At 45.1% G+C, this 12,308-nt stretch overlaps 1 protein-coding gene across 1 annotated transcript; it reads right to left on the bottom strand.

The window, feature by feature from the left end:
- Positions 1–303: 303 nt before the first annotated feature.
- Positions 304–6,906, bottom strand: OTOL1 (otolin 1). The gene is made up of 4 exons (XM_083740005.1): positions 6,546–6,906; positions 4,745–4,834; positions 3,740–3,811; positions 304–1,495 (listed from the first exon to the last, which is right to left on the bottom strand). Exons 1-4 carry the CDS (start codon positions 6,793–6,795, stop codon positions 597–599), a joined length of 1,311 nt encoding a protein of 436 aa, XP_083596131.1. The 5' UTR covers positions 6,796–6,906; the 3' UTR covers positions 304–596.
- Between the last annotated feature and the right edge of the window lie 5,402 nt (positions 6,907–12,308).

Genomic DNA, 12,308 nt, shown 5'->3' with positions numbered 1-12,308 from the left:
GCTAAAAATTAAAACATGAACTCCTTTTGGAGGTTTGATCCAGCACCACTTCTCACAACCTGGTGTTTTCTGGATATTGTTGGACTACAACTCCTGTTGTCCCTGACTGTTGGGTGTGCCCAAACTTTTTTCAAAGAGGGCCAGATTTGATGAAGTGAACATGCATGAGGGCCGACCAAAGTTGTTGAGCTTTCTTTAGGATTGAAGCTGTTGAGCTTTTTTTTAGGATTTTACCCCAGGACATATACTGCCTTGGGGACCAGATTGAATTGACCAGCAGGCCAGACTTTGGACCTGCCTGGCTTAAGGGAACTGCAGGCCCAAACATCTGGAGAACATCAGGGAAACTAGCTGAACCAGACCACTGCCAAAAATAAAACCTTTATTACATTTTATTATGCAACAATAAAAATTTACTCTGAAATAGATTCTACGTGCTTTAGTGCAATACAATTAATAAACATGCCTTTTTAAAGAAATATTATAAATATATGGATTGCGGACTATCATATGGATTATAAAATATGCTTCTTTAAAATAAACAAGAGAGAAAGGGGGGGAATTATTGGTGATGCATTCAAATCCAGATACCATACTTATAGTAAGGTGTCGAGCATTTCATCAGGATATAAGAGGAAACCAGAAAATATGCTGTCATCTTCAGCACTAACATAAACCCCGTTCCAGTCTCGTGTGACCTCCAGCCAAACTTGATCCCCTATGTTTAATTTCAGAATGGTTAGGAAGGAAGCCTGGTCTATCTCTTGCCCATACAAGGTCTCCCGAGACCTGACCATCTTCCTGTTTTGGCACACAATGCTGATGCGGGCAGGCCGCCCTCGGATGGTCATGTGGTAGGAGAAGACATAAGCCCCAGCGATGGTGCAATTAAATTTCCCCGTCGAGGGATTGTAATCTTCCTGGTCATTGTACAGAATCTTGTCAAACTTAATAGGCATGTTGGGAGGTGGGAAAGGCTTGGACAGGCCAACACTGAAAGCTGATCTGGGGGGGCTTGAGATCTCACCCTTTGACCCCTTGGGACCTTTTGCTCCTTTCTTCCCAGGGGGTCCCCTGATTCCTTTGAAGCCGGTTGCTCCTTTCACCCCAGGGGGTCCCATTATCCCAATTGGCCCTGGGTCACCTTTGTCCCCCCTAAAACCTTGGTCTCCTTTTTCTCCCTTCTGCCCATCCATCCCATGGATCCCCTCGACCCCCATGTCTCCTTTGACACCTTTGTCTCCTTTGGCCCCAATCTCCCCCCGTTCTCCCCGATCACCCTTATCGCCAGGATCTCCACAGTAGCCCTTTTCCCCAAGCTCCCCCTTTTCTCCCTTCTCCCCATTTTCCCCATCGATCCCTGGCAATCCCAGCTCCCCTTTGTCTCCCTTCTCTCCTTTGGTGCCGTTCTCACACGTTTCACCCTTGTTGCCCTTCTGCCCCTTGGCGCCCGGCAGACCATAGTTTCCTTTGTCTCCTTTGAATCCCATTTCACCTAGAAATAGTAAAGACACAAATATAGGGCCATGGGGTCAAGTAAACCACAAGGGACATTGCAGCCTAGTTCATGAATTAACCCACAAGCTAATTTCTTGCAGGCCTCCTCCCTGCTCAGCACAGCTGGTTAGCCTAAATAAATGCTGAAGAGCAATCCCAATGGGAAAGCTCTTTGAATAGCTCAGTGGCAGAGCATCTGATTTGCATGCAGGAGGTCCCAGATTTAATCCCTGGCGTCTCCAGGTAGGCCTGGGAATGTCCTCTATCTACTACTGACCCTGGAGAGCCATTGTCACTCACTGTGGACAATAGTGAGCTTGAAGAAGAAGAGTTTGGATTTGATATCCTGCTTTATCAATAACAGAAGGAGCGCTTTATCACTACCAGAAGGAGCGGCTAACATTCTCCTTTCCCTTCCTCCCCCACAACAAATACTCTGTGAGGTGAGTGAAGCTGAGAGACTTCAGAGAAGTGTGGCTGGCCCAAGGTCACCCAGCAGCTGCATGTGGAGGAGCGGAGACACAAACCCGGCTCCCCAGATTATGAGTCTATTGCTCTTAACCACTACACCACACTGGCTAGATGGACCAATCGTCTGACTCGGTATATGGCAGCTTTCCAACACTTATCAGCAGGTTGGTGACGGAGAGAAACGTGTAGTGACATTGGGTCTGGGAACATCTGATGACCACTATAGTTCTCAGCTGTTCCAAGGAGAAGTCGGCTTGCAGCACCCCCTCCAAATACCTCACACATCTCCCAGAACATGATGCAGGGATTCACAGGTATGTGATTACCTGGTTTCCCTGGCCCCTCCTATCACAAAAGAGGATACTATTCTTTGCAAAGGTCCATTTGCCATAGAACTGTACATGTGAAGCAGGGGCACCAACTTGCCCTCCCACACACACACATACACGCATGGGGGGTGTCACATGACATGTCCCACCCCCCACCCGGTGCACCAACAATCTCCTATTAGCAGCAGGGGATGGCAGCCCCCTCAATATTGGGGGGGCCGCCCACAAATATTGAGGGGGCCGAAGCCCCTTTCACCCCCTATTGTTGGTGCCCCTGATGTGAAATCATAACGTCTCATGGGGGTCCAAGAGCCCCTCCACCAGGGAAGGAACTTTGAGACGATGTAATTATATCGACTAGAAGGGTTGTGTAGCCTGGTGTGATTAAAAAGAAAAAGGGGGGAAAACTTGAAGAGAAGCACAAGACTACAAGAAATGGCAATTTGAGCATGTCATTCCCAACCAGGTGTCATAGCAAAATGGTAGCAACCCATCTACTGGTGTTTCATTTAAATACCTGGAAGGTTTCAAGGGTGAAGTTAGCATAATTTGACACCAAGGAGGCATGGAGGGGGGGCTGTTGGTTGCTTCTCTAGCAAAATGATCTAGTATGTGTTGGGAGTAAACAGCGATACTTGCAATTTGCTACCTGGATCAGGGGAGGGCAATAAACTGAAAGACAACCTGTTCTTACTCCTCAAATAGTCCTTCTCGTCTAGTAGCCGCTTGTTGATGAAGAAGACCACTTCTTTTCGGACTTTTCTTCCTTCCTGCTTCTTCTCTAAGTTCTAGCCAGTTGCAGTATGAGCTACTGCCTCCATTTTGGCCACATGTAAGCCACATGACCCGGAAACTGTACGCCGGCTCCCTCAGCCAATAAAGCGAGATGAGCGCCGCAACCCCAGAGTCGGTCACGACTGGACCTAATGGTCAGGGGTCCCTTTACCTTTACCTTAAAGCCAGAATGGCTTCGTTTGCCATGTCTTTATTTTTATGTTTCTTTTATTTTTTCAGTCAGCATTCTTATTAGATTATTTCTTTCTACACATGTACAAACATACTTTACCAAACTATAACAGTATGCTCTCTCTCTCTATATATATATATATATATATTTATATATATATGTATATATTCCACTCCTGTAACTTCGTATCCTGCTCCATCTCCCATCTGCCCACTTTTCACATGGTTTTGTGATTTTCTGGGCCTCTTTTCACTTGTCACCAGGCCTCACTCATTCATCCACCTCCCACCCCAGAACTAGGCACTGATCCACTACAAGCAGTATACAATCTGTGCTTAGCATTGACATGTGACAGCTGGGCATATGGTGACAACTTGTGGCCAATGGAAGAAATTGGGTTCAACGAGAGTGTCAAATTCTTATGCTTATGAACAGCCCCATCTCCCTAACTCTCATCAAATTTAATGTGGCATACCTTGTTCTCCTGTCTTGCCTGGAAATCCCGGGATTCCATTTGCTCCTTGGGCTCCATGTTCTCCTTTATCTCCTGTGACATTTTTACAATAGAATGCTCTGTTATTGGTGTTCTTTGCGATGTCCCTACATGTCCAATGACTTATACATCACATTTCATCTCTTGCCTTTCACTTAAAATGAGGGCACATCTCGTTCCAAACAAACATATAGTAAGTGCAAATAAACATTTTAGGTTGCATTCCATGAATTCAATTGTTTGTCAGGTAATTGTGACCTGTGAAAGAAGATTTCCTGATACAAAGATGGTCAGACAAATAGAATAAATTCTGCTGGAATCATAGAATTGTAAAGTTTGATCCAAGGTCATCTGGTCCAACCCCCTTAAATGCAGGAATCACAGGTAGTCCAATCCCTGAGAGTTGGACATCCAACCTTGGTTGGTTGGTTGGTTAATTGCTTGGCTGGCTGGCCTCATCTGACTCAAAGACAACCAACGCCGCCTCCTCCTCCTCCTCAGTAGGCTGCTTCAGCCTCATCTAAAGATCTGGGGGCAAGGCGCCCACGAAACTGCTGCTACTGCCAGCAACAGCAGCAGGGTGCGCAACGAAGAGTATTCCCTGCCTCTTGAGAGAGGCACAGGCTGAGGGAGAGGGTGTGCTTTTTTTTTCTTCTTCTGAAATTTTGCACCCCAATAGTTTTGCACCCAAGGCATCTGACCCTTTGGACCCCTCCCCCCCCAATGCTACACCACTGTCTGTGATTGTAAGTTGTTTTAGACTTTTCTTAACATTGAGGGTTGTAACCCAGTCTGGAACCTGAGGGTGAAGGGCAAGATGATGCTGATGATGCTAACCCTATTGGAGCTCAGAAGCTGAAAAAAGAGTTTCAAGCCTGAAAATGTGAAATAAGTTGTGGTTTCCTTCATTTTGTGCTCTGAAGACATTACTGTGCAAAACTCATCACCATTCATTTTTCAAACAGTTCACTTCATCAGTGTCCATACCTTTGTCTCCTTTGAATCCTCTCACACCTTGTAGTCCAGGACTTCCTGGTAGACCCTGAAGTCCTTTTTCTCCCGCCTCTCCTTTCAGACCTATTTACAGAGTGGACATATGAAAAATCTGCTGCAAGCAAAATAAAAAGTCTTGTAGCATCTTGAGGGCTAACCACTTCAATATCTCATGAGACTTACGCCGTGACAGATTGCTGTTGGTCTCGAAAGCTTCACAAGATGTTGTGTTGCTTTTGCTGCAACAGAGCAACAAGCCTGTCCCCCTGGAAGCAAGTTGCATGACCACACAAGTTTGCCAACAAGGCATTGATATATTCTCCTTTACACTGCATCTAGTTTCACAGACACTAAATAAGAATGAAGATTACTCACTGATGTTGTTGTTATCAAACTAGCAGACTTCTGAAATCCTAAAAGAGATGCATACTGTAGGTCATTAGCCATGGAAGCTAAATACAGGAATGCTCAAAAGTTACAGAGGGGCCTGAAGAAGGGGCCTTTTGTTCTAGTCACCTTAGTTACTTAGGTACTGTTTTAGGGAGACAACTTAACTCTGCTGCATCTTTAACCCTGCCACACGCAGCAGCCAGGGTGAAAGGGAGGGCAAGTACATCACTGAACTGGCATGGAGCTGGTGCAGTGATCAGGCCTGGATCAGGCCTCTTGCCATCATGTGATGGCAGCCAGATTGGTTCAGGATCCAATAGATCCCAAGTTGGCTCAACACCCACCTCCATGCCCCAGAATGCCCACATGCAGTGAGCAAAAGGAGTAGCCAGATATATAGGAATGGTGGAAGGCACCAGCGAAAGATGGCTCAGAGCCTGGGATTGGCAGTGTTCAGAGGGAGAGGACTGGGAAGAGGAGGTGTTGGAAGCTGAAGAGCTAACAGGGTTCAGTGAGCAGGAAGAGCCTCTGGCAGAGAGAAGTCCAGAAGCAGAAGCAGGAGAGGAAGGAGGCCAAGAGGCAAAGATGAGTTATGTTGGTGAAGAAGCCAGGGTATCTCCCCCTCCTGCTGTGACAAGTTCTCCTCCCCTCTCAGATTGCTTGGAAAACCTTGGAGAGGAGGAGACTTAGGCAGCTGGGGGAAGGCAGGGACTTTCAGTCTCCACCTCATGGGGGCAAGATCAGCCAAGAAGAGTTGCTGTACCCATTAGACCTGGTACTCCTGAGCAGACCTTGCTTCTTCTAATAAAGAGTTAACTTCAGTTATTCCATGTGATTTATTGCTGGCTGGCTGCTGACACTCTGCTCCAGTGACACTGGCATCAGCCTGCAGGTGGCCAATGGAGGACAGCGGAGCAGGAATGAAGGGCAACTCTTCTCAATCCAAACCACCACCCCAAAGCTGGTTTGGACTGCTCTCCCAGAAAGTTACAGGGGTGGTTTGGTTAAAATTGAGGTGCAGGGCTTAAGGATTTCAGCAAGCTGCTCTTTTTCACTCACCAGCCCCTAAATAATCAACAGCAGCATACTTCCACCAGATGCTTGAGACAAACAGATCCTGTGTTGCCTTTTTAAAATCTATATTTTCATATATTCTAGCTTTACCTTGATCATGACACGGCATCTCTGTTCCCCAATGCTTGACTCGTGATGAATTAAAATGTTTGCACCTATTTCTCTCCCTCCCTCCCTCCCTCCCTCCTCACTCTCTCTCTCTCTCTCTCTCTCTCTCTCTCTCTCTCTCACACACACACACACACACACACACCCTGTTTATTTCAGTCTGGAAATATGAATGACAAAAGGCCATCGTAAATTACCCAATCATGCATTTGCCTTTCCATACCTGGCAATCCCCGCTCTCCAGGTTCGCCTTTCTCCCCTGGGGTGGCAGCACAGCAATCGCAGCAGTTAAAGAAGAAGTCAGATGAGTCGAGGGTGAAGTTTTCAAAAGGGAAGAGAGTGGTGGCTGTTCGGAAGGCGTAGTTTGGAGTGGAGAGCTCCAAGGTGGAGTCACTTGTCTCTGCTGGTTCAGTGAAATGGTTTTCTTCAGTGGGTGAAGCATCGGATGCACCAAGGCCATCACCGTCTTCCATGCCAGCCACTTTTATCTTTGTGAACTTGGGCGATGGAGTACTTTTGCCCTCTGTGCTCAGTTTAGCAACAGTGATTACCACTGCCAAGACGGAACACCACCAGTGTATGCTCCCCATTTCTGCAGCTGCTGGAAAAGATTGATGCAACAGTCACACCTTCAGAGTATTCCTACTATTTCTACCATATATATATGTGTGTGTGTGTGTGTGTGTGTGTGTGTGTGTGTGTGTGTGTATTCCCTTCCCTTCACCAGCAGGTTCCATGGAGGGTTACAACAATTCAGAATTAAACACAGTTACAACAGATTACAGTCGCAGGAGTAGGATGGGTCCTGGAAAGACATGTCTCAGGTGCCAAAGGCTTGTGTCTTCAGCATCTGCTGAAAGCTGCATAGCAAAGAAGCCAGGACCATCTTTCCGAGAAGGCAATTCCACAATGTAGGGGCTATCACAGATAATGCCCTCTCCTTGGCCACTGCCATCCCCATTTCTGAGAAAGACAGAAGCACCAAGAAGAGGACAGTTCTGCTGACCTTAACATCTAGGAAGATCCAGAGGAATTTGGGCGACACAGTCTCGAATATTTGGGGCCTAAGTCATTTAGATCTTCAAACGCTAATGTGTTTTGCTGAAATAGCAAGGGCTTCTACCTTGTATTTTGCTGAAATAGCAAGCTAGTGCACAGTTAACATTGCCTCTAGGTTCGCCACCTTGCACCAAAAGATAGCAAGGCCTGACTCTTAAAGCACTGTAGGTCTATCTCAACTAATTAAACATTTCTTTACCCTATATGCTTCCTTATGCATAGCCTTTCTTTATCTCTAATAACATTGGCCCACACCAAAGCGGCTGCCTGGGGACCATTAAAAAAAAAAAAATTCACACTCCACTCAGTTACCCAGTCCCTGCTCTTTCCTACACAAGATAAGAAAACTCTTCCAAGAACTAATTAATCGCATGAGTACAAACTATAAAATACGCAAGACTGTTGGCTTCAGGAGCGGTGCCGGTTTCAGCATTATTTTCATTACAGAGCCCCAATTATGTTCTCCATAATAACTACGTCCTTTTATCAGAACAGCCCAATCTCTGTGGTCAGTTGTATCTCTTAGGTCAGGGCTTGGCCAGCTGTTCATATTTTTTTCCCTTTGACCTATGAACAAGATGGGCAGAACAATCCAAAACTCCAGCTTCTGCTGGACTGGAGGGAATTGGATTGCGTACAAGCATCTCCTCTGCCCAGCTCTGGTATCTGAGTCTGCCTTCCCCTTGCCACGGCCAATGGAGTGAAGCAAGTATTACTTTCCTTGTGAGGAGCTTCCCCTTCCACCCTCCAAATGTAAGGGTGAATAGAGAGGTAGGTGTGTCATGCTGAGATTCCCACTTGTGATAGTCAGAAGGCCCTGAAACGATGTATTACTAAGGGAGAGAGGAGGAGGGACTGAACCGGCCTTGCGTCTATTGGATCCTGAGTTGGTCTGACAGCTCTTGCAAGGCACCATTGGGTCCGATCACTGTGCCAGTCTGAAAAGGAGCACTTGTGTGCATATACTGGTAGGTGCATAGGCTCCGCACATAGTCAAAAGTCGCATGAAGTTCACAATTACACAGAAAGCCTTGCATAGGGAGAAGGAGAAATTCAGATCCCAGTTAAAGACAAATCGATCAAGCTGAACTGAAACGCAGCCATCTGTAGACACCTGCAAATTCTGCAATACAGTTCTCCAACCAGTGTTTACAAAAGTTGATGTAGAAATGTGGTGAACTTAATTTGAGATTGGGAAAATGAGAAATAGAGGGAAGTGAAAATGACAGGTCCTTCCATCTCTAGTGTTTAGTTCAACATTTTCTTCTGAGACAGTCTAAGGGGGGAGGCAATAATTTCAGAACAGCTAGAACAGCTATAGAATCTGGAGAGCACCAGTTTAGAGAATACTGAGCTAGCATCTTGTTTTTCTAATGAAAACTGAGAGTTCAGGAAAGGATCCTGGAATATCCCTGAGTAATGATGGCATTGGCTAGGGCTACAGCCAATCACGGTTTCCTCATAAGTGGAACGTATTTTTGGAAATGCGCAAGCATCTCAGGCTTTCAATTTTTAGGTGTACACTTGAAGCATGTGAAGCGTACACCTACAAAATGTAACATAAAGTGGCTCTCCAGTGCATGCTCAACAGGGAGAAACAGTCAATTCCATCTCCCTGGCTTTTTTTTCAGCCGGAACTCTCCGGAATGGTGTTCCAGCACCTCTCAACTGGGCACCAGACTCGTGGGGAGAGAACTGACCAGCCTCAGCAAAGCCCTACTGCGCCTCTGGCTCACGAGGAGATCCTCTACAGATCCCAAAGGGAACATCCTCTACAGTCTCCAGAGAAGGTCTCTTCACAAGCTGGACGTGCAGCTCAACTTTGCTGAAGCTCGTCAACCTCCCAGCTTATAGCTGGTGTGTGGGGAAACCTGTCTTAGCTGATCAAGCCCCCATGCTGCTCCGGCTCACGGGAGCTAAAGAGGGGGGGGGCTTGTTAAGCTGCTCAGCTGAGGCACAGAAACCTCTCTCCATGCCTGAGCAGAGCAGCCTCAACAAGCCTCAAAGATCCTCTTTAGGGTGGGTCTTCTGAGGAAGGTGTGTTCTGGCACCTTTTTCTCTAGGAAAAAGAAAAGGCACTGATTATACTTGTCTGGTATAAGTACTTCTTTGTCCTATTCAAATAGCTACATTTTTAGCTATTCTCCTTTTAAAAAACTGTGTGAAGAAGCCTTTAATGCCTGCTATCTATTGCCTATTGTATGGCTGATTCATTTATACCAAGAATCAGTGAATTCCATTCATATGTTTAAGGCAGGGGGCCTTCTTGGTAGTGGCACCCGCTCTGTTGAATGCCCTCCCATCAGAAGTCAAGAAAATAAACAACTACTGTATCTGACTTTTAGAGGACATCTGAAGGCAACCCTGTTTAGGGAAGTTTTTAGTGTTTGATGTTTATCGTGTTTTTAATATTTTGTTGGGAGCTGACCAGAGTGTCTGGGGAAACCCAGCCAAATGGGCAGGGTATAAATAATATATTACTACTACTACTACTACTACTACTATTATCCTGAGGGGGGGGGGAGAAGTATCACATGGAGGAGGAGAGGGGAGTCATGTTTAGAGAAAAAACACTCATCTTTCCGGTGAGGAAACTTTGACAATTGCCCATGGGTATGATTTCAAAGAAACCCTTAAAAACATGAGACTGCAAACTCACTATGCGAGGAGATTAGTGCCTTGGGCTGCATTTTCCTGACATTTCCCTAACTGTTTAATTTCTGCATTACGTTTGCGCTTTTGCGTGACAAAATAATGGCCACTTCCAGAAATACAACAAAATATAGCACGTGTTTAGCACTCGTTTCTGGGGCGAGGGAGAGTGGAGTTTGCAAATAACATGGAAATGAGAGATAATTTTGTGTTGCGCTGCAGTATCCCTAGTGAACCAGCCTACACTGGGTGGGTGGAGCCTAGATGTGTGATCTCACTCCACAGTCCACACACAGGCTGCAACCTTCTCCATGGTACTCCAGAATCTGTCACCTGAGAATTCCTCAGGTCTTTGGATCCCTTGCAACAACAGACCACCTTGTTGTGCTGTTTTACATCCAGTCTGCAGCTGTGGAAATCTGCAGCTGTGGAAATTTCAAATTGAAAGAAGATAGAGCATGAGATCCCATTCTTGCAGCAATACACACCCGCTGATACAACATTGACTACTCCAACGTTCTTTTAATATTTCAGGAAGACAGTTGCCTTTGTTAGAAGTCTGTCAGTTCAGAATTTCAGACTTTTTACAAGAGGACAGAAAGAACACGACCGGTATCCAGCTCAATTAACTTTTCTCCACTGCGACATTACTAATACCAACTTTAATAAAACTTGGAAAAAAACATCTGGTGCATAAGGTTGAGTGAGCAAGAACATTCTGAGCAGCCGAATAACATTCAGAGTAGCTCATTCAGAGGACGGGACAGCTGAATCCCTATCAGAGATAATTCCATAATGATGATCAAGTCAAGCATAATTACACACGTTGAAAGGTTTTAATAGGAAGGAATAAATGGAAGCAAAATTAGGCACTTTTTACTCAGTGCATTAGGAAGGTGCAGTCATCTTTGGACCATATCTGATTCTCCATTTTCAAAAAATTTCACATAAATTACTTATTATGGACATCTTTGGTTCAGGAAGGGTGGTGAGAAGCCTAAAAAAGAACTCAGCACATTGTTTCACAGATTTCCTATCTATAAAAAAATTCAGTGGTACCTCGGGTTAAGTACTTAATTCGTTCTGGAGGTCTGTTCTTAACCTGGAACTGTTCTTAACCTGAAGCACCACTTTAGCTAATGGGGCCTCCCGCTGCCACCAGAGCACAATTTCTGTTCTCATCCTGAAGCAAAGTTCTTAACCTGAGGTAATATTTCTGGGTTAGCGGAGTCTGTAACCTGAAGCGTATGTAACCTGAAGCGTATGTAACCCGAGGTACCACTGTATACTTTTTTCAGGGAGTGCGGCTCCCCTCAGTTCAAAAGCATGCAATGCACAATATGTGGTTTCATAAAGTCCATTCAAATATAAGATGGTACATTATGAAGAGGCAGCCCCAACAGCCATGCAGGGGGGGATGTGTGCAGTTTCATGTGTGTCCATCCCCTCCACCCGCAAGCTGTGGGGGGGGGTTGAAATTTTGTGACATAACAGAAAATGACAACCACTATTTAAACAATGACAGCTTGTTTTAAGAACAGGAGAAAATTAATAATAGGATCCTCTTGAAAATTCAGGGCTGCTTGGTGTTGTGAAAAATCTTGAATTTTGTTTTCCTTCAGTGTTTGCGAAGAAAGTTATTGAGATTCTAGAACCTGTAGATAAGGTCTCACAAACCCAAGAAACATGGCAGGTGGACTTTTTTTGTATTGATGTTGTCATGATGCAAATTTCATTTGAATTTTTGAGCTCCACACTATTTTTTAAATTGTTAATCGTAACATAAACTATTTTGCTTGAATTACACCTTCTGGTACCCCCTGGGTCACCTGTATCATAAGCATCCTTTTTTCTTATGAAGCAAAAAAAATATGTGGGTCATTTAATTCCTGGTGTTCATAATAAATTTCTGTGAACTTGACCATTACATAGCCTGTCATGTAAGTTAACTCCCTCTCTCCATGTAGGTAATATTATTATTATTACAGTGGTACCTCGCAAGACGAATGCCTCGGAAGACGAAAAACTCGCAAGACGAAAGAGTTTTTCGTTTTTTGAGTTGCTTCGCAAGACGATTTTCCCTATGGGCTTGCTTCGCAAGACGAAACATCTTGCGAGTTTGTTTCCTTTTTCTTAAAACCGTTAATACCAGGGTGCATCCGTGCTTCGCAAGACGAAAAATCCGCAAGACGAAGAAACTCACAGAATGAATTAATTTTGTCTTGCGAGGTACCACTGTATTCAGGATTGGAAAAATGAGATTATAAACTATCCT

Source organism: Podarcis gaigeae (genome assembly GCF_964106915.1).
Source record: "Podarcis gaigeae genome assembly, chromosome: 5".
In the NCBI taxonomy this organism is placed as follows: Eukaryota; Metazoa; Chordata; class Lepidosauria; order Squamata; family Lacertidae; genus Podarcis; species Podarcis gaigeae.
The sequence above is the reverse complement of the archived record's forward strand: the minus strand, read 5'-3'. Positions and strand labels throughout refer to the sequence as shown.

Excerpts from the sequence above, each read along its gene's own strand:
- OTOL1 (XM_083740005.1), bottom strand. The coding sequence starts at position 6,795 with ATGGAAGACGGTGATGGCCTTGGTGCATCCGATGCTTCACCCACTGAA. Across the intron at positions 4,835-6,545 it reads TGGAGAGCGGGGATTGCCAG|GTCTGAAAGGAGAGGCGGGA; the intron begins GTATGGAAAGGC and ends CTCTGTAAATAG. Across the intron at positions 1,496-3,739 it reads AGGCAAGACAGGAGAACAAG|GTGAAATGGGATTCAAAGGA; the intron begins GTATGCCACATT and ends TACTATTTCTAG.